General features: G+C 35.2%; 1 protein-coding gene and 1 long non-coding RNA gene across 2 annotated transcripts; one reads left to right on the top strand and one right to left on the bottom strand.

Moving 5' to 3' along the window:
• Window positions 1-919: 919 nt before the first annotated feature.
• LOC133670007 (probable linoleate 9S-lipoxygenase 5) lies at window positions 920-5,852 on the bottom strand. The gene is made up of 9 exons (XM_062090388.1): window positions 5,410-5,852; window positions 4,041-4,330; window positions 3,730-3,964; window positions 3,263-3,604; window positions 3,078-3,163; window positions 2,846-2,953; window positions 2,406-2,710; window positions 2,044-2,307; window positions 920-1,853 (listed from the first exon to the last, which is right to left on the bottom strand). Exons 1-9 carry the CDS (start codon window positions 5,609-5,611, stop codon window positions 1,100-1,102), a joined length of 2,586 nt encoding a protein of 861 aa, XP_061946372.1. The 5' UTR covers window positions 5,612-5,852; the 3' UTR covers window positions 920-1,099.
• On the top strand, window positions 4,617-5,857 carry LOC133670008 (uncharacterized). The gene is made up of 2 exons (XR_009833992.1): window positions 4,617-5,190; window positions 5,283-5,857. It is a non-coding gene; the product is annotated as an uncharacterized LOC133670008 (long non-coding RNA).
• Window positions 5,858-23,615: the final 17,758 nt, after the last annotated feature.

Below are 23,615 nucleotides of genomic sequence, written 5' to 3'. Positions count from 1 at the left end.
TTGTAGAAGGTTTCTCAACTCTTTGGTGAACGAATTTTGACATCTTGATTTTTAATTAAACCAAACATTTTAATTCTTAATTAGCTATTTTCTAACAAATTTTATGTTGAGCACAAACATATAATTAGGCAGAATTAGGTTTTTTCAAGCTTTAAAAGAGAAAATTTTGTTTTAATATATTTTTGAAATTTAATAATTCATAAAAAAATGTTTCTTAAAATAATTAACAAACTATTTAAAAATATTTAAATAGATGTTTTTAGTTAGTTAAACTCTCATAAAGATGTTTGTCCGCCTAATAATAGTGTTTTTCAAATTATACTTAACTTGGAATAGCATTATTTTTTTATGTTTTTTAAATCAAACATGGTTTGAATATTGTAGACAAACGTTATTTCTTTTAGAAACGCGGTTGAAACCGTGTTCCCTTAAATTTTAAAAAAAAAATTTGCTAAAAATTATATTTTTTTATATTTTCAGATCGTTTTAATATTTTGATCTCGAAAATAATTTTTAAAAAATTAAAAAAATATTATTTTAATCAATTTTTAAGTAAAAAAACATTTTAAACTGCAACCACTACTACAACCATAATCCTAAACTCCAAGCTTTCTCACAAGAAATAGCTTTTGTGCATAGTTAACGAGGGTGGAAATCACTTCTTCATAGCAATAACTAACAAGAGCAATTTTTCACCAAGAAAATATTCATCTCTACTTGTAGTTTCACTCTTAGGAAGAAGAAAAGTGCCATCATTTTGAGCTCGTGAAGCAAGAAATGGCATTTTCCTGTAACCTCTATCTGGTCTGGTTGAATTTGGTTTTGGTGATACAAGCCATTGGAAGCCCAGACACTTCACAGTATGGAAATTAGCCGACTACGAACAATGTTTAAGTTAGTTGAATGTCAATCAGAGGACTAAAAAGAACTTCTGTTCTGCATTATTTATCAAGTTTATTACACCAGGACATATGTGCCATAAGGCATCTGATAAGAATTACAGATATTGGTGATTGAAAATGCTCAAAAATTTTATGTAAGAGTGCCTGCATAGCAACAAATGATATCGAGCTAGAATACATGGTGTTGTGGAGAAGCTTTAGATTGAAACACTGTTTGGAATTCCCCTTCCAGTGAGCCCAGCTTCACTGGTAGGAACCAACAAAGTGTATGGAACCTTGACTGGCCCAACACGATTCTTATATCTCGCTTCTCTGTTCATATCTAATATCCTGTCCTCAATAACTGCCAGTTTCCTTCCAAATTTCTTAAACGCCTCTGTTGGTTCTTTGTCTGCTGTCCATTCAAGAATGTCTCGCTGCCCAAGATACACCTCGTCTGAGGAATGCCTTGATAGAATTTCTATGAGGGAAATGCCAAGAAGTGTTTGCAACTGGGCAGTGATTGTTCCCAAGAAAAACTTGTCAGGGTTCGACTTGAGTTCCTCGTACTCAGGAGAGTCTTTCTGTGGCATGAACCTACGGCTTGTGCTTGGACGATTCAGAAGGTAGCCTCCATAAGGGTATTGCCCAAAGTTGACAGCTGCATGAAGAGCAGATCCCACCCATATGATTATGGTACATGATTCTATTAGCTCTTCACGAGTCTGCATCTTTGGCCACCAGGGTGCATCTTTCTGGTCACCATGCCCTACCTCTCTCACTTCCTTCCACCAAGATTGGATTTCAGTGTCGTTTTGAACCATTTCATCAGTCTTGTAGTAGAAAGAGCAGTAGTCTCTGACCCATTCTTTGATTGCCGACCATATCTCAAGTCCGTCGACGGCATATGGGTAATCTTTTATCAGGAGACGAACACCATGCGGAGAATTTGGATCATCAACTGCCACACCTCTGAATAAAGCAAGGTAGCATGGAATTGAAATGAAATAAAGCGTTATTAGAGCATTCATCAAAGTTAAATTCCCAAGCATTATGGAATTTACTAGAGTTATTGTTCCTGGAGTCTTATATCAGCATACATTTCTCTATGTTTTTATTATCACAACTATGAATTAGCCTTTACAAATAGACTAGGATTTACCTCTTCTTCAAATCCTCAGGAAGTGCTTGCTCAGTGAAATCCCAGCTTCTGTAAAGTGATGATGACATTTCCAAGGCATACTTCGAAGGATAAACTGTCAATTCCAGAAATCCGCCAGCATTGATGAGGATCTGCCTTGCGAGTGCATTTATGTTCATTGTGTCCCGGAAGTGAGGTTCCAGTAGTTTATGTATCGGATGAAGCACACTGAGGTGCCTATTTGTTGCAATCACAAATGGCTCCATTACTGCATGAGTATGCAACCTGTTACAAAAACAAGAAAATTTAGAAACAGAAATTAACTAATCAACTGCATCAATATTTTTTCTTGTAGTAGTTGATTTTTCTTTGCCGAAGCATACCAGTGGCTGATAAGCTGATGATAGCCGGAGTCGTTTACACCCACATAAGCTTTAGCCAGCTGCCAAATGTAACTTTCAACACCAGTTTCAGCTGGGGTGTAGACTTCGCTGTTGGATCCATATTTATCTCCCTCTTCATGAGGCCAGCTTAGCTCAATTGCAAGTGGCTTCAAAGTTCCATCATCTTTCAAGAAAAGCAGGGTTCTTGTGGCATATGTCTTTGTGGAAGTAGTGTTTATCCTCCTCAGATATGGCATCAATGCATCATGATGATCTAATATGAACATCCTGCTGTTCCTGATTGCCTATGCAACAAACACTCTTTTAGCTAAAATTGTTTTTTTTCTAGGCGATTAAATTCAGCAGTTCCATCTGCGAAGAATCCACGATCCGATTTGTAAACTCAATTGTCAAAGAAACTAATAGAGATAGAGCAATACCTCATCGATGGTCAGTCCATCCAGACTATTCTGTATGTGCTCCTCAGTTATCTTACTATTTTGGTCACCATATAGTTCTCTATTTAGCTTGCTTTTCGGGGGGAATTCCTGCGTTCAAATGAATTATTATTCGAAACAAAGAATGAGAAGATCTGTAATCCATAAACTCCCAAATGGTTCTCTGTCTTGATAAATTTTCCAAACAGAAATATTTATTAGAACTTCCGTGTACCTCAAGACGACGAATGAGAACAGGGTTTACTCCAGCCAACATTTCTCTGCCAAATTCTTCATCAGTCCTCCAAGCAGAATGATTATCTGTGTAACATATCATAATTAAGTTGTCAGAAAAAGAGATAGGTGAATGTATGCCTATAAAATAGCCGGAACATAAGAGTTAAATGTTTAAGTACAAACCTTTAATCACTTGAGGCTTTGGAAATTCGAAAAAACGTTCCCCATCAGTTCGGAAAATTTCCTTAAGAAACTCCAAGGGAAAGATTTTCCTGATGTTATCTAATAGAGGAATATGAGGCAGCTCAAATCCTCCCTCATAGAGTTTCAATACATCATCAAAAGAGTCAAACTCATTAGGGGTGGTGTCAACAAATGTATCCACTCCATTTTTAACAACTTGAGCTACGGTTTTCAGTGCATAAGCAAGGAAGTCTGCCATCTTCAGATGACCAAATCGTTCATCTCTCGGAACATATATGCTTAAGCTCTTCAGAAGTGGCAGCCTGCTCTCAGTGTTGGGATCTGCTTAAGATAACAAGATCATCGAACAACTTTAGAAATGACAAGAAGGATAAAAACACAATTAAACAGTAAAAAAATCTGATTTCCATTGATGACATTATTGAGATTCTCAACCGGATGATTACCTTCTTTTTTGCGGCCTGTTCTTCCCCTACGAGGATAAGGGTACTCCGAAGAGCCACCAAGAACAGGACGGAAATACTCTGAACCCTTCTTAGAAGATCCCAAATCATTGTAAAAATCATAGTCATAGACGCGATCCCATTCCTTAAGCTCTCCTTCTCCATTTCCTCTCAAATGAAACAGTTCTTCTTCCCTGTACTTACGAAGCGGTGCTGGTGTCTCGTGTGGCAGATATGTCTATCAAATGTATCAAAAACGTTAGCTCAGGATAACATGTACAACTACCTTCAGCCTTTTATAGTTACTTATGTACCTTGTTAGTGAAGAAAATACGAGGTTTACTGTAATGTTCTGCAGGATAAATCCACGATTTGCAAACAAAATGGACTCGGCCTAGACCAGGAACACCTTCAAGAGTGACAGTCTTCAGGTAGAATTCACTCTGATGATTATTTTTTACTAGCAACGCCCCTGGAATTCCAATCTCCTCATCCCAATTAAAGGTAACTTTGAATGCCGTCTCGCCTGCTGTTAAGGGAGTGACTGTAGTGATCCATTTTTCCAAATATGCAGGTTTTCCTAGCTTCCCTTTCAAATCATTCGCTACGAAGGGGCATCAAAATCCACATCAGTCAGCTAACAGTGCAATCTTAGGAAATTGCAGGTCTACAGTGACAATTATAATGATGGGCTACAATTATGACCAGTCAACATTTTCAAGTTGAAGTTCTTTATAGATAACCAAGGCTGGATTTTAAGGTCAATAGTGACCATGAAAATCAAGATATTTCACTACGATGTTTCACTTTCAGGGTAGGTTGTGGCTTGTGGCTTGTTGAAAGCCAACGTCATCTTTAATTAATTGTATATGCTTGTCATAATCACTAACACAGTGCATCCAGCTGAATCAGACAAATGGAAGGTAGCTGCTGCAAAATGTTTATGTATTGAAAATAATTTTTAAGTTATAATATCAAGCCCCAGGTAAGTTTACCCATTTAAAATTTTACACTCAAATTTTGATTTTAAAAATTAAAAAAAAAAAAAAAAACCTTAAACATCATTTTTTTCAAACCGCAAAGTCAGATGGGGTAGCGGAGCCAGAAGACTTATCAACAACTAGGCCACCAAGCACCCCAGGAGACCACCCAATACCAATCAGTAGGAGAATATCCACAAAGGCTTCCATCAGATACGAGGAACCAAGTTCAAGCCCATGATCTGTTTGGTTTTTAAGGTGCTAATTGATTTATGACAAGTAATTTAATTAATCAATACTAAATCACCAGTCCATCACTTCCTTTTTTGTGCTTGAAGGAGCAGAACTTGTATAAACACCAGACTACAGGCAGCTCACAAATTAGTGTGTTTCGCATTTTAGTAATTTTTATGGCAAAATGAGTCATGATTTGCAGCCTGCATGATAGATACTGCTAGGATCAAATTTTGTTGGTTTCTTTCTGGTATATGGCTTATACTCTCTCCTCTGGCTTTTTTTTTTTTATCTTTTCCTTGTTCCATAATTCTAGGTGTTTTTAATAAATCTCCTCTACAGCGATCCAGGAAAAAAGAACATATCCCACCAAAAAAGAACAAAGAAAAATGGCCTTTTAGGGCTGAAAAGGCATCAAGTAATGAAAAGGCAACAAAATGATAGGAAGAAGAACAGATTGTGCATGTACCTGAAGGGTCACTGTTAACAGCACTGACGAGTTGCAGAGAGACTCCTTGGCCTAAAAACTCATGCACACGATCATGAATCGAAGCATTTAAATCAGTTAAGTCCAGAACATTCTTCTTCATCAGCACAACAGTGCCTCTTATCTTCTTTTTGCAGTCCCCTGTACAACAACCAGTGATGGCATCAATAATGTTCTGAAACATTTCTTTTCCTCTCTTCTGTTGCTCACTTCTTGGTGCTGAACAAAGAGTTCAATCTACAGGTGGCTTTAGAAAACAATGTAATGCGAGTCAAGGGAACGGTTGTGTGGTAGTATTTATAGAGAGGGACTACACATATGGTAAAGAACACGCAGCTTCATTTGTTCATATTGCAGCTTGCTCTAGTTATTGCATTTTATCAGGAAAGGAAGACTTTTTGTGCTCAAGTCTTCGTTTCATATGAAACCATCCTGTCTCTAGTCATTTAATACGCTCATGAATTACTGACCTACTCCTTACAAGGACAGGTACTATAGAAGCCCACATGAACCTCATTGTTTTTTGTTTTTTTTAAGATTTTGACTGTGTTAATTTACATTATATCTGATTCAACTTGATCTGATGAGGAAATATACAAATATATATCTAACACTGAGACCTTGAATGGAATAAAAAAATAATCCAATTAAAGAAAGGCAATTGGGCATCTGTATAGATGAATACTTCTCTGGATCCGTAAAACCCAAAATAAAAATAAAATGGATTTGAAAAAATCAATGGTGCTCTTGTGTATATTATTACAGGTATTAATGATTCATGAGTAAATTAGACAATTCACATGATTTGATAAATATATATATATATATATATTAAAGAACTCTAAAACGCGTGGGGAAAGTACTGTAGCTTTCCCCACGGTTTTCTCCGCCAAGATATATATATCGTCTCTGCATTGTATCGCAAAATATATTGTTACTGTCGAAGTTTGAAAAGACAGACATCATCATGCCAGCGTCTTAAATGCTTTGAACAATTACACTTATTTTTCTTCTGTGAGGCTTATAGAGTTCAGGATATGCTGAATGATTTGACATGTAATCACCTTTCGAATAATTAAAATGCCATGCAAAGAAACAATGAGCCTACACGTCTTCAAGTTTCATTTGGACAATATCGAATTAGCCAGTGTTTTTTTAATGGTGCATTAAATGTTTTCAGGCTTTATTTGGAATAAAGTCAAGTTGGCTAATCTTCTTTAGTGGTGCATTAAATGGATGTGGCATTGGCATCATTATTCACAGAGGCTTGCCCCCGTTTTCATTGTTTCCTGTTCAATTTTCGTTGTCATTTCTATTCTGGTTAGTGTGGTTTCTGATTGTCTAATTGCATGCGATGGTGCTCTTTTGAAATGGTATTTTTAACGACACAGTTCTCTCAGCTCCCGCCTCTCTTATAGTCTTTGAAGGTGTGTTTTCCTACAACTTTTGTTTGTTCAGTATTCGGGTGGCCATCATTTGTTGTGCTTTCCTTTGCAGTTCGTTGTTCCTTTATCATATCGTCTTTCAGGAGAAGGCTTGGACTTCAAGGTTAGAATATGTTCCTCTTAGTTGTTTTTAAGATTGTGTTGTGAAAAGTGGCTATGCTCATCTTGATGTCTGCATGTTTTGCATTGCCTCTGCTCTGTCATATTATGAAAAGTAGTCTTCTGTTTTTTTTGCATTGCCCATTAAGTGTCTTTACATTTATGTCTCATTCTGCTATCGTTGCCATGTTCTTCAAAAAAGGGGCTTCTCTCTTTTCTCTTTTCTTTGTGCTTTGTGTGATTCTGCAGTCTGTCTTCGTTTCATCAAGTCCTGGTGCATATCGTTTCATGTTCTGCTCTTTGGCCGTCGTCGTGCGTTCATGTCAGGTGCATCTGTGTCACACCATATTCTGGGTTCTGTGCGTTTCTTTGTCCAACAGCTGTGCATGATGATTAGTTTTGCAACAAATAGCATCACGGCCAATTGTGTTTCTGCATACCAATTCTTATTCTTTTGCCAAGCTTCTGGAACTTCTTTTGTTGTTTTTGTATAAAATTTACAGGCATGTTTTTTAATTACATGTCGCAATATAGGATGCCATATCGTTTTTGTAATGAATAAGGTAGCTGTTATGGCATACAAATATTACTCAGAAATCGTTCGGTGCTGGAAGTAGACCATTACAGTATGTTGGTCATGTCTTTTTTGTTTTTAAGTAAGTAAGAAGCCATGAAGACCCAAGCAAAGCATCTCAGGCTCTCGCTTTCAGAGAAGGTGTGCGGGAAGCTTAATTACGAAGCTATGCTGATATCTATCTAAGAGCTCATGTTCAAGGGAAAGGGCGGACCTGGGACCTGTGGTTTGTAAAGGATGGAATGGAGCCAGAAAACGAACAAGAAGCACACTTGAAGGTCACTCTTTGTCTTCTTTCCTGGAATAAACTCACTGTAGTACAGTGGGAGGACCCCCTTTGATAGCATGCTACTCGCACCTGTAAGAAGAAGAGCGACAACAGGAGAGTAGGATTCAGTAAACTAATTCTTCAAATATTGCTGCTAGAGAGGTGCTGGTCATGTGAGCTGCATGCCATTTGTTGGATCCAAATAAGGTCACAGGACATCCGGATACAACTATAATGATGTTTGATATATGGAGGACAATGACAAAGAAGCCGTAGAGAGGAGGGAATAAACGGAGATAAAGGGTGACGATCGAATATGGAACTAGAGGCTACACACAAGAGAATGTAGTTGCATATGGTGAAAAATTTATCCGTTGAATGCTAGGATTCAATCACTGGACTGGACAAGGTTTGTGATTTTTGATGACATTCATTTGACAAAACTGATGATTTGTTGTAATGAGAAGCCGGACTTTCAAGATTGAGATACAACGTTTTAGTTGTTTTTTTTTTTATTGTGGCTGATTTGTTGAAAGAAAAATGGGATGGCAAATATATATATGCAAGGACTAGAAACTGGTGCAACAGGAAAGTGACAGTTCAAGAGCTAAAGATCCAAATCTTGGTCGGCATACATCTTCAGTGCTTGCTTGCTCCTTAGCTTCTTCCTTTTGGAACCGCTCTGCTAAGTTTGCTTCTTGAAACTCCATCGGAGATGCGATTCATAGAACTGTAGGGGCACGGTGTATGTAGGGATAATAAAAAGGAAAGTATGGGCGGTCACTATGCAAGCAACAAAAAGAGGCAGCCATCGCTCATTAACTGTTCTTTCATGCTGGTTTTTAAACAATTTAAATGGTCGTTCATTCCTGGTGGCAAGAACAAACTTGCTTTGCTCATAAGTATTGATTTCCAGAACACATATGATTCATCATATTCAATATTAATTTATATATCTTTCTCACCATCAGAATTGAAGCTTGGATTATATTATAGTCATTAGGACATGTTTTAGTTTTGTTTTTTTAGGTGTGGGAATTACTTTTTCCATTCTGCTTGACAGAAAAATAATTTTTCGCACTGTATTATTTTACATCTGATGTGAAAAGAGAAATTCAAAGTATTCGTTGATATGTACAAATAAACACTTCTCTTGATGACTGTCATACATGTGTTAATGGTGTTGGTGACATTTGATGAAATAACATGGCACTTCTACTTTTATGATGAGGTTGGATTAGTTATCATTGTTCGTTTGAGGCATGAGCTTGCAACAGATTTCACATGCCTTATGATCATATAAAGAAAGTTAGTCACAGGTCCTTAGTGTTTTTAGCAATGTTTGCATAAGTCAAGCTATGGGTTATAGTATAGTTTCGAAAATAAAAACAATTTCTTATCCTATGTTTTAATTTAAAAAAAAACATTGCACTACACAGGACAATGTCATGAAAAAAATTACAAAAATTGTTCTGAGTTTTCTTCTCTTTTTTCCTTTGGTTGTTTTTTTTTTAAACAGCTTGCTGAGATTGTGATCTTTATTTCTATTACCTGAACATGTTGCCTGATCTTTTATTTTTATTTTTTTTAATTTTTTCATGTCTTATTCTCTAGGTCTTATAATGCATGTTTGTTTGTTTTTATTCTTGCACATATTAATCAAAATTTAACTTTGTTTTTCAGATCTTTTAAGGCAGCCACTTTTATTGATCATCGGTGTTTTCTCAGGTTTGTTTTTTGCGTTTCTGTTCTTTACTTTATGCATTTGTATTTCCTTGCATGCTTAATCATGATTATGGTAATTCTATGTTTAGCAACACATAATGCCCTTTTTTTTTAATTGCTTGGTCTTTCATTGTTATATCTTCATGATTTCCTTTTTTTTTAATTGCTTGGTCTTTTATTGTTATATCTTCATGATTTCCTGAATCGAGGAGTTGTGTTCTTAGCTAAGCCTGTCCTATCATCATGTCTGATAATATATCAAAGATTTCAGTCTAATGTACTTCCTTCACCTTGCAAGCCAATAAATCTTTGGCCAGCATTTAATTTCATTGTGTTTTGTTTTTTAATTACTTATTATTCCTATGTTTACATGATTTCTTTAGAAAGCACATGTCATTAAGATTTTCTCTATCCCTGTGTTTTCCTTCACTTAGACATCATCATGTTCTCATCAAAGTTTTTTTTTTCCCTTTTATTTAACTTCGTTTTTAAATTCCATGGTTTCTTTAGAGCAACAACATGGCAAGTCCTGACGGACATGTTCAACCAGATCAGTATATACCGTCATCTGAATCCTCACAATTTGTTTTGAATGACTATGAAACCCCCGTTCATAGAATCTTTCTATCTGATAACCCAGGCTCTTCAAATACACCACCTGCTCCACAGCATACTCAAGGGGTTGGCACTTTAGTCTGTTCACGCCAGCACATAGATATAGAAACTACCTTCTCCTTATCAAGCAACATAGTGCAAACTGAAAGTAATGACATTAGTGCAGCAAGGCTATCCAATCCTCCACAATCTACCGCCCTTGCTTCATTTCACTGTAGTGATGTAGTTTCAAGCCATGAATCTGAAGGATTCTCTGAGCAAACCGTTAATCATCAATCTACTATAAGCCAAGCATCATATCAGAAAAAAAAAAGACGTATGTAATCCAATCATGTACCTTTTATGGCCATTTTTGCTTTCTTTCTAATTACCTTTTTTTTATCATTCCTTCAAGTATCTTAGCTTCATTTTTTTCCAGGTTATTTAATTGAATACATTGATTTTGGCGATAAAACATACAAGTGTAAACATTGCAACGCTCTTTTTTGGTTGCAAGAACGCTTGGCCCGTTCATCCAAAACAAACCCATGCTTTACACTTTGTTGTAATAATGGGAAAGTTGTGCTTCCTGCTCCACAAGAAACACCTAACTACCTTGATAACCTCCTTAACCCAAACAATGGTTCATTGTCCAAAAAATTTCGGCGTGAAATTCATGCTTATAACTCAATGTTCGCTTTCACGTCCATGGGGGCTGTGGTTGATCATTCTGTTAATTCTCGACCTGGATCTTATGTTTTTAAGGTCAATGGATACTGCCACCATTTTATGGGTTCTCTTCTTCCCATGGATAATAAAGGACCTAAATTTGCGCAGCTTTATATTTTCGATACAGATAATGAAGTTTCTAACCGGTTGCAACCATTCTGCAATGAAAATTTTCAATCAATCTTGGATAGTGAGATTGTTGTTGGTCTTATCAGTATGCTTGATTCATCAAATCAATTAGTTCGTTTGTTCCGTCATGCTAAACAAAGGTTTGGGGATGTTGACGTTCCAGAATTCAAGCTTCGGTTAATTGGTAAAAGAGATGATGACTCAAGGCAATACAATGATCCTTCTTTAAATGACATTGGTGGTTTGGTTGTTGGGGACATTGGTCATTGTCGATCTGATCGAGACATAATTATTGAAAGTTTATCTGGAACACTTCAAAGGATCTCAAAGCTTCATCCAAAATTTATGTCCCTTCATTACCCACTTCTTTTTCCATATGGTGAGGATGGTTTTCACACTGATATTCCATTAGCTCACCAAGAGCAGCAACCACCTAAAAAAAGACAAAAGGTTTCAATGAGGGCTTATTATGCTTATCTCATTCATGAAAGAGAAAAACAAGAAAGCACTCTCATAAAAGGCGGGCGATTGTACCAACAATTTTTGGTTGATGCATTTGTTAATGTTGAAGAAGAGCGTTTAGATTTTATACGTGCAAACCAAGAAAATCTTAGAACTGAGCATTACAAAGGAATACATGATGCTGTTACTAGAGGTGATATTGATGGATCAACTACAGGGAAAATTATACTTCCATCGTCTTTAACAGGAAGCCCTAGGTATATGGTTAATAATTACCAAGATGCTATGGCCATATGTAGATGTTATGGGAATCCTGATCTTTTTATCACATTTACCTGTAATGTTAATTGGCCTGAAATACACCGAGAAATTAAAAAAACAAGGAGCTATCAGCCTGAGGACAAACCTGACATCATCGCAAGGGTATTTCATTCCAAGCTGATTGATATGATCTCATTCATTAAGTCCGGAAAACCTTTCGGACGGACGATTGCTGGTATTTCTTTTTCATTTCTTAAATTTCAAGTTTTTTTTATCCTTCTGCAAACATCTGTTTTTACTTCTTTACTTGCATTCTCTTCTTAGATGTTTGCGCTGTGAAGTTTCAAAAAAGAGGTTTGCCGTATACTCATTTGTTAATTTGGCTGGCTCCTGAATTCAAATTCCGTTCGCCTGAGGATGTTGACTCTATTATTTCAGCTGAAATACCTGACAAGCATCAAGATCCTATTTGCTTTGAGATAGTTTCAAAATTTATGATGCATGGTCCATGCGGCGCTGCAAATCCAAAGGCTCAATGTATGGAAAAGAATAAATGTTCGAAACAATTTCCAAAAAAAAACAAAGATGCAACCACCTTTGGTGAGAATGGCTTTGTTTACTATAAACGACGCATGCAGCCTATGGGTCACATTGTTAAGAATGGCATTTCCCTATCAAATTGTCATGTTGTCCCGTACAACAAAGAGCTTTTGCTTCGATACAATGCACACATTAATGTTGAAATTTGTTGTCAATCTCTGCTTATCAAGTATCTTTTTAAGTATGTTAGCAAAGGAGCTGATCGATGTAGAATGGTTATGAAAAAAGATACTGATGATGAAATACAAGCTTATCTGAATTGTAGATTCATTTGTCCATATGAAGCAGTATGGCGTTTATTCCAATTCCCAATCCATTCAAGGACCCCAGCTGTTGAAAGACTTCAAGTCCATCTGCCATTACAACACCATGTGTTTTTTTCAGGTAATCAATCCTTATCATCAGTTCTTGGAAGACCTGGCATTAATAAGACAATGCTTACAGAGTGGTTTGAGCGCAATAGAGTTGATGTCAATGCACGAGATCTCTTTTACTCACAATTTCCAAACAGGTATGTTTGGGATCCTAAGCAAAAAGAATGGATTATTAGATCACGTGGATTTTGCCTTGGTCGCATTGTGTATGTCCATCCTGCAGCGGGGGAGTTGTATTTTCTTAGAATGTTGCTTAATCATGTTAGAGGAGCTAAGAGCTTTGAAGACTTGCGGAAAGTCTCTGGTACAATCTTTCCAACTTTTCAGCTTGCATGCAAGGCTTTGGGGCTGTTAGGAGATGATAAAGAATGGTCGGATGCATTTGGTGAAGCTATTCCAACAGCTTCTTCTCCGCAGCTAAGACAACTTTTTGTTAATATTATTATGTTTTGCGAGGTTGCTGATCCAAATTGTCTTTTCAATCACTTTTGGCATTGTATGCATGATGACATTGAATATCATCTAAGATCTTCTTTCTCAATGTTGAACGTTCGTTTATCTAATGACGAACTTAGGAACTATGTGTTGTATAAGCTTGAACAACTTTTAAATGCTTCTGGGACATCATTAGAAGATCATAAACTTCCAATGCCAAATGGTCACTTGATGGACGAAGTCAGGAACAAACTTTTAAGAGAAGAGCTTGACTATGATCTTACTGAGCTTAGAAATAACCATTCATTGGCTATGCCACTTCTTAATCCATGTCAAAGAAACATTTATGAATCTATTGTTACATCTATACTGCAAAAGAGACAAGCGCTCATATTTGTTCATGGTCATGGTGGAACAGGGAAGACTTTTTTATGGCATACAATTATTAATCGAGTTAGATCTGAAGGTTTAATTGTTCTTGTTGTTGCCTCATCTGGAATAGCTTCTCTTTTATTACCTGGAGGCCGAACAGCCCATTCTAGATTTAAAATTCCATTAGAAGTTAGTGAGAGTTCAACATGCGAGATTAAACACAACACTCACCTTTCACGACTGCTAGAGAAGACATCACTCATTGTTTGGGATGAGGCTCCAATGAATAATAGATTCTGTTTCGAAGCTTTGGACAAGTCTCTACGAGATGTTCTTAGACTTAACAATCCATTTGGTGGCAAGTCCGTCTTATTGGGTGGGGATTTTCGACAAATTCTTCCTGTTATACCTGGAGGAACAAAAGAAGAAATTATTAATGCTTCTTTTACTAGCTCATTGCTTTGGTCTGCATTCACATTCCTCACTTTGAATCAAAATATGCGGCTATCAGCTGATGGTTTAAGCCCAGCTCAAAAAGAGGAACTTAGACAATTTGCTGAGTGGATCCTTTTAGTTGGTGATGGACAAATATGTGATTTGCCTGTTTCAGATGATCATGATGCAGCATTTATCAAAATCCCATCTGAGCTTCAAGTTCAAGTAATCGATTCTCCAATTGCAGCTATTGTCTCTGCCATATATCCTGACATTGAAAAGTCTTATCTTGACCCATTCTATTTTAAAGACAGGGCAATTGTTACACCGAAAAACCTGACTGTTTCTGAGATTAATAATTTTATCCTTGATGTTATACCCGGTCATAAATACAACTTTCTTAGTTGTGATTCTATTCAAACAACTTCTGGTGATATTGACAACATTGACTTATTGTATCCAATTGAATTTATCAACCAGCTTGACTTTAATGGTGTGCCCCAGCACAGTATTTCTTTGAAAATTGGCACGCCAATTATGTTACTTCGGAACCTCAATCCCTCTGCTGGTTTATGTAATGGGACAAGGCTTATCGTTACACAGCTTGCCAACCGAATCATTGAGGCCCAGATTATTACAGGTTCTAACATTGGAGATCGAGTTTTTATTCCACGGATTATCTTTCCAATTAATGATAAAAAATGCCCCTTCACAATCAAACAAAGACAATTTCCTATTAGGCCTTGCTATGCTATGACTATTAATAAAAGCCAAGGGCAATCACTTAAGGTTGTTGGTCTCTTCTTGAAAGAACAAGTTTTCAGTCATGGTCAATTATATGTTGCTTTGTCAAGAGTTACATCAAAGAATGGGCTAAGGATTATTTCCTTCGATCATGAAGGAAAACCATCATGTTATGCCAAAAACATTGTTTACAAAGATATCATTCAATTATTACCAAAAGGTAATCTTTGCATTCATTTTTGTATCTTTTGTGTGTTACAATTTTCTGTTCATACCCTTGAACATCTATGAGTCTTCTTGCAACATAAACAAAAAAAAAATCAGTCTCATGCCGCTCTATTTTTCATAAAGTCTTTTCATGCTTTTTCAGGTTAGTCTCTCGCTTCGTCTGCTGTTTGTTTTTCTGCTTTGCATCGACGAATTTGCTCCCTGCCTTTGCTGTTTCATGTAAGTGTTCTTTTTTTCTTCACAACCCTTGGTCCATGCAATGCACATCTCATACATTTTGTCAATATTGCTGCCTACAAACAACAATCCAAATCTTTTTTGCATTTCCAGATCACAATGTTTTTTTTCCATATTCCACATTTATATTCAAGAGATCCTTGCTCCTAACAAAATAACTCTTTGTGTCAGATAACAAATGCTAGCCTATGAGATTTGTTGTTGCTACTTCATAGAAATATCTTGCTCCTTTGATTAACTATATTTGATCAGAATTTTAACTTATTAAATAAATATATAAAAACTATGTGTATGGTGCCTATGATGCTTATGCTATCTTTCTATTCTCCGCTGAAAATAAAAATACTCATCAGCAAAACATGATAGCCATGGCGAGCCTATAGATTAGTGGCCATTAACTTCATAAGCTTTCTCTAACAGTCAATTAAGAGCAGGATGGCACAAATATAAAATTAAAATCACAAATCACTCAAACGCACCATCTTCTTCCTTTAGTAAGAATTGCCACCTTTAAACCTGACAACCCACTTGATAAAATCGTATGAACAAAAAATGAAATGATTTGAAGGTGGTCTCATTCATGATCGTCATCTTTTAATTTACCTTAGTGTTTAACTCTCTTTCTCTGATTCACCTACAAATACATCATCATTAATGGCACACCCTCATTATTTCGTTATCAAATTCCATTACATCTCTTTTTACTAATGTCCTTACAGGGTTTTAGTTGAAATAATACATTAATCAAAAATTTGTTTCGTGATTTTAAGGACCAATTTATGTCCATTCTCTTACCTTCCCGACCAAATAAAAGAATTTCACGTGTCTTAAATTTTTTTACCCTTTTCACAATCTTTGTGTTGCCACAGAAATTACATGAGTTAACGTTTTTTCCATGTAATAAATGAACACACAAATTGTTCAAAAACTTAATCTACAGGACCAGTTAATCAGTGAGGATTATTTCTTTCTGTTTTCATATATAAAACCATATTTTTTTCATCATAATTCTTTCTATTTTATGTATAGACATGTCTTAAATACTTTGAGCAATTATGCTGTCATTTTTTCTTTCTTTGTAATTAGCTTTTCTTTTCCTTCTGTAAAATTTATAGACTTCAAGCGAATAATGAATTATCTAACATCTCACCATCTTTAAAATTAATAAAAAAAGGCATCCAAATAGGAAATACACTTAAACATCTTCAGGTTTCATTTAGACAACATCCAACCAGTAACTCTTTTTTCATAATACATTGAATCCCTTCAGGTTCCATTTAGATAGAATAAAGCCATACTTTTTGCATGAAAGTTGTCTCTTGTGGCCCTTTGTGCCTTTTCTCATCAATCTTTTTGTTGTTACCTTTTGAAATAATTAATTTCTTACCCAGCAATGATCATTCAAGGAAAACAGCCTCCTTTCATTCTTGCTGGATATGTCAAATCTTGGCGCATCTGTTGTAATACAAGCTAGAATATGATAACTAATCAAAGGGGTCAATATAACTGCAGGTGTTATATACACATTCTTACTGGATATGTCAAAAGTCCTTTCGATACTGTATTGACAAATAAGACAAGCAAGTAATAAAGACAACAATTGCAAAAAACAGAGATAACAGAGCAACCAAGCTATGAATAAATTAATTCTTTAATTTTCTCTATCAATACACACACCAACTAAAGCATAAATTTTCAATGGCTATACCCACAGCTAATTCCAATCTTCAAACCTCTTATCAACTAACCTCAAATTCCTACACTTAATTGTTCATTCACACTAAACACAAACAGAACCAATGCAAATCATTGTTAATTTTTTTTCCTTTTTCAACACCGAGAAGCATCATAATCATAAAATTAGTATACAAAATAAATAAGTAATTAGGAGCACATAAAAATCAAGATAATCCAGGCAATTTCTCTACTTTCATTTCTTTGTAAATCGAAAACTTACCCTGGGCTTTATAAATAATCCAACAAACTTCTTTATCCTCTCTTTTTAAATTTAGACTTGGACATTGTATGACAGTGCACTGCCCTTAGGTTTATCATAAGCTAAGATCTTCAATCTAATTAAATAGTTAATTCCATGTTATATTAAAGGATATATTTTATAATATAGAAGTATGCCCAACAATAGAACTAGCTGAAAGCATATTCTACTAATATTCTTATAAAGTTGGAGTAACAATTAACACAAACAGATTAAAACATTAATGAAAAGTCTTTCTTTGAGTCTTTCTTCAATAACATAATTTAAAGCATTATTGATTATCAAATACATTATATTTTATAGCTCAATATACAAAACAACCTCTCTGAACAACATTTTTTTCTCACAACTCATAAATCTTCAAAACACTTGATAAATCCATAAATTTAAACAACACATTTTTTTTTAAGACAATTTAATCATAATTTTATTAATGAAAATTATCTTTTGATTTATACATCTATCAATTATTAGTATATAACCACTCTTCTTTAAAGTTTCTTCATAATCTTCAATATAAATCTTTACTTCTTCAACAAAGACATGATAGTTTGATCAATCCACACATCACGACTATAAAATTATTTCATTATATTATATATCACACATACATTAATCATTCATTTTATTATAGTAAGATCATAAACTTCATCAACTCCTTTATTTCTTCAGCTGCAAAAGTTGTTCCCCACATTAAATAAACCTCAACTATTTCAATCTTCTTTATTTTTCCACTGCTTATGGCTAATTGTTTCAAACTAACAGCACTTTTACTTTCAACTCTTTTATTACTTTTTCCCTTTTTTACTTTATTTGTTCGTAACATTTGGTCAACAATATCATCATCTCATTCTCTACATATCCTATCTTCGTGCACCCTTTGTTATGCGCTAAAAATATTAAAATCACCTTGCATCTCCTTAGCTTTATTTCTTTCTTCAACAGTACAATCACCCCACTCAACCTGGAAATTGAGGTTTTAGAGCGATCGGCTGTCATGGATAACTGTGTGGGGCACAGTGAAAAAAAGAGAACAACTTAAATAACTGGATATTAGAGTAGGAAGATTTTGTCTTTATGTAAAATACCATATGAAATACAGTAGCAAATTCATGTCACCATGACCTGCACATCGATTAAGTAACCATTCATCGATTTCAACGTTTTCAAAAGAGAGAAAATCAAAATCCATATTCTTCCTGCTAATTAAACAAACACAACTTGGACACAGGATTTCCTGTTTAACAAAATGCTAATAAGGACTTACAGGAGGCTCTTTTTTGTTTTTTACTATATAAAAACAAGCTTTGTAGAAACACACAGAGCACAACTCATGCTCTCACGTTGTTGGTGTCCATTCTACTTGGAGATCTCAGCTACATAGGAAATCAATGAATAACGTCTCTCTTCTCCAAATTTAACTTAACTTTCCGGCGTTTTAAGCCAGGCTTCTCTCCAATGTTTTAACATTTTTATACATAAAATACTACTACTGTCTATAATGAGTAGACATGCTAATTCCTCATTTTTGTTCTTCCTAACCATTAAGTTGTTTCATATACTACTTTCACCTCTGCCATACATGTATGAAAATAATCGGTTGCCATACACATGTATTCATGATCTGAATTGCATTTCCTTATATTCATGGATCTATTGCTATCTTTATATTTTAATTTCATATTTAATTATTCACTTATTTGTTCAATTTTTCCTTGCTTTTTTAAAATGCAGAGTGATGACTATTCATTTACACAGCATTAAAAAATATGTTTTTTACCCTTTAATCCGAGCTCGGGTATGTCGTGTTTGGATTCCAAAACAAAATGGACAAGCAATAAACTTCAATTGCCTGTTTGTTGATCGTGAGGTATGCAACATGTCTACTAATATGATCTTTATTATTATTTTCTTCAAATTCCTACCTTTGCTTGCATGCTTTTGTTTTTTTTCAGCCCCTTCTTCTAGCACCAATTGAGGTATCAAACTATTCTAGAATAGAAATATAGTCAATCCCCTACGCATCCTCATCTTCAGATACTTACATAATCTACTGCCAAGTTTGGTCCCTTTTTTACTTTCCCACACAAATACTTTTATTATTATTTCTATAGCCTTTTCACAATTAGTAGACTAACCATACCTATGTTCGCATGCTCGAAAAAATTCATTCATTAACAATAATAATTTAAAATTATTACAGGACCACATTCATGCAGCTAAACCATTAAACTAAATTCACAGATTAAACATGCTGCAATACAAAAGCCTCTTCATTTTTTTCTAATATTATAGCCAAGAATAAACTACCATTCATTGTGTACATTGACAAAACAAATTCTTGATGATAACATATACATACATAATTGATAAAAAATGAATTTAGCGCTTAGACATCAAAACCAAATGCTATAATTTTACAATACTCAATATTATTTTCTCTCCTCATCCATCATTCTACATTTTTTAACCTTGCAATTATGCAATGGCACAAATTATTTGCCTTTTGTTTAATGAACAAGGGTGGTGCAATACAAGGATCAGCCAAATCTAGAGATGCTGCACATTTTTCTTCAATCATTACTGAAGGTGAATATTATGAAGTCAAAAATTTCTACACCTTTGAAAATCGGTACATGAATGCTGTTGTTGGCCATGAAGCTGTTATTGATCTTAAGTCTGACACCAAAGTCACTCGCCTCAATTCTCCCCCACTTTCAATTCCACGATATTACTTTAATTTCACAGATTTTGCACATATCCTTAACAAAGAAAAAGGATCAAGACTTCTCACAGGTATTCCTCATTCTTTCCCTTATGTATCAAACTGTATCATACATAGTTTTTTCATTCCACTAACATGATTTTTCAATTATTTATATAGATGTTCTTGGTAGGCTGAAAGCAATACAGCCAATTGAAAAGATTTTGGTTCGAGGACAAACACTTGAAGACAAAAGGGAGTTCATCCTAGAAAATATACGGTTAATGATAAATTCAAATTATTTACTATATTGAATTCCTCCTAGCATTACTCTAATACACTTTTATTTTGTTTAGGGGCGACGAGCTTCGTATCACTTTATGGGGTGACATTGCTCGAAGCTTTGACGACGCTTCTTTGGCAGAACAAGATTCCCCTCTTATCGTTGCTTTTGCTGGTTTTCGTGTCTCTGAATTTAGAGGTTTCCTTCGTTCTATCATCAAGCCTGCCATCATTCAATGTTATGAGTTTTTCAATTCAGATTTCATAACCTCTTCACATTAAATATACATCGATAATTGTGTGGTTATTACATTTTTTATAGGATCTGCAAATTTAATCGGCACCGCAGCTTCAGTTTGGTATTTTAACCCGGACATACCAGAATTATTAGCATACAAGCATTAGTAAATTTCTATATTCTTCAAACCTTTTGCATTTCTTCAAATTCAATTTTTGTATTATTGTTTAAATTCATTCTCAACACCTTTTTCTTTATCTTTCCATAGCTATGCTCAAATCGCTGTTGACTTACAACAGCTACCTCCATCATCAGGAGCTGTCCTGTCACTACAAACTCAAATGAATGAAAATAGAAGAACAATAAGAGAGATCCTCTGTATGGACCCGTACGAACACAAGGTATTTATTATGTTATTTTTTAAATATTACTTATTACAATAAGGTTATCAATGAAACACGACATCACTCCTCTCATGCCCTGATTTCCAAGTCCACCAATTGTCTAATAAAAATAGATCCTCAAATATAGTATCTAGCATCAGGAATCATGGCATAGAGATTCAAAGACTATAATTTAATATCTCATGGCTGCTTCCAGACCCCTTTTATATACGTGGTAAACGAATCTTCCCACTCAACTCATCTACTTCACTTGCTCTCCTCCCATCCACTGATGTAACATGCGATCCTCTTCTCAGATAAAACACTCACAAAAAGCAAGGTCTGCTATCCAACCTTCTTCTTCCGGTCCACTAGCACTCTTTCTTTGATAGATAAAAAACTAGCTCCGACTCCTCTCCTTCCTATTCAATCCAGTGATTTCTTTTATACCTTTCCTTTCTCTTTTTAGCATTAGCACTCCTACCAACATACATATACCCTTTCTAGAACAAACCTCTCCATGTCTTTCTTCTTGCCCAGGTTTTTTTTTCTTTTCCAAAACCATAAACTCATTTTTCATTCTCTAAATCGGTCGAAAGTGGAGTTTTCCTTGGCACTTGAAATTTTAATTTTTATTCATTTCATTTCCTAATGTTCCAGCTAAGTATATTATTATGTTTACACTACTGTTGGCAATCACAAACACTGCATAGCCTTCATTTTTATGAAAAAAAATTCTATGACTTTATGCTTTAATTGACACCTGCAGAATGAAAGATTTACATGTAAGGCTTTCATAGTTGATTATGATCTCTTCAAGGGATGGTGGTGTCAAAGCTGTCCAGATTGCAACAAGCCACTCTCTGGACTCCCTAATAATTTACGGTGCATGGAGCATGACTATCCAACCTCTGCACCAGTCCCATGGTTCAATTAAAATACATCCCAAAACATCCTTGAGTTTTTAGCTGAAACATATATTAACCCATGCTTTTCTTTCATTCTTAACTGAAGCTCTTTTTCATATCTTTTAGGTTCAGACTTAATTGCATAGTCAGCGATGGTCAAGATGTCACGAATTTTCTTCTCTCTGGCAAGACAGCTGAGTATTTTTTCAATGCTTCAGCTCATCATTTGGTGTTCGACAAACAATTCACTGATCCATTTACTGTTCCGCCTCAACTGATTGAGAAATTAAACAAGACAAAAATATTTCAGCTTCGGTTTGGAGCATACAAATCTGTTCTCGCCAGATGTGAGATATATGTTTGCAACATCTTCGATGACATATCAATTGAAGCATCTATTAACCCACCTAGCCCCATTAAAAATATTGACACAACAGCCTCAATAACGTCTGCTGGGAGTTCCAGGACTTTCACCCCTCCAACACCAAACGTTGCAGATCCCTTGAATATAGATCAATCTGAGATCCAGACTCCAGCTTCGCAGCAGCAGACCTCTCCGCAAAAAGACACGTCCCATGACAGCTGCCGTCGCCAATCAAAAAGAGCACTAACCTTCAATGATGTTAATCCACAAGACAGGTTTGCTTTGCCTCCCCACACCTAACAAATAATTCCAGTGCACACATAACACACCAGCCGAGACCACTATCTGATTTCCTTTATATGCATTCCTTTACCAATTATTCCTTGCCTAATCTACAACTTTATAAATAGTCTTCCCTTTCATTCTTAATATCTTATTTGGCATAAAAATTTCATCCCGTGGAATCCTTTTTCAGCTTTATCATTACTTTTATTCTTATTGCTTAATGTCAAGATATTAACTTCCAAGACAACACTATCTCATAGTTGCTCTACATTCATACTATGATAATTATTACTTAATTGATTTCATTCATGTTGTTTACATTTCCCATATGATTCAGCACCCAGCTTCACCACCCAAAACCCTTGAACACAGACTCATCAAAGGAGCCTCTCTACAAAGATGATGACACTCCTACACCCCAACTTTCAAAGAAGCAGCACCTCTCCGTTTCCTCATCTGATAAAGTAAGCATCTACTTCTAATTACCTTCCCTTTTTTATGAACTCACATGCTCAACAATAATTACATCTTCATTTCTCATTACTAATTTATCTTTAAAAACATTTAATATTTATTGCTTTATAAAACTTATAACTTACACTTACATTTGTTTTTTTCCCATAGAAAACCAATTAACGTCGAGTTGGTCAATGCTTGCTTTTCCAACATCACAACCTGATGGGCATGTTCATCATCTACGTTGTTAATACAGCTTGCTGCTCATTGGCGTCCAATTCTCTACCTATATGTATAAAGCATAAAATACTTACCCCTCACTGCTTTTGTTATGCTTGAATTTAACTATCTAAACTTCACTTTTGCAACTAACTTTGTGAATATGCTATCTATTACCATATAACATGTGGAAAAAAAAAATTACAGATTTTGACACCCGCAGCATCGCGCGGGTATCAACACTAGTATATATATATATATGGTAAAACAAAAGAGAGAAAGAAGAAACCAAAAATTACTAAAGGGAGAGAGACAGAACTGAAAGAAGAACAGAGAAAGAAGGGAAGAGGAAGAAGAAGGAAGAAGAAAAGGAAAGAAGTGAAAGTTGGAGATAAGGGTTTTTAAGGTAAAATCTTGATGTTTTTATGTTTGATTTTACTGAATGATTTAAGATGTTTAATTAATATTTTATGGTGTTAGTTTGATTTAAAAAAATTAATATGGGGATTGAAGATGTGAGTGTTTTAGAAACATTTTGAATTTTTAAAGATATGTAATTTTGAAAAACTAGTAGATTGAAATTTTGAGTTTTTAATTAATTGGTTGACCAATTTGTCTGAACTGGTCGATTGATTAGCTTAA

Source organism: Populus nigra, chromosome 12, assembly GCF_951802175.1.
Source record: "Populus nigra chromosome 12, ddPopNigr1.1, whole genome shotgun sequence".
Classification (NCBI taxonomy): Eukaryota; Viridiplantae; Streptophyta; class Magnoliopsida; order Malpighiales; family Salicaceae; genus Populus; species Populus nigra.
The sequence above is the reverse complement of the archived record's forward strand: the minus strand, read 5'-3'. Positions and strand labels throughout refer to the sequence as shown.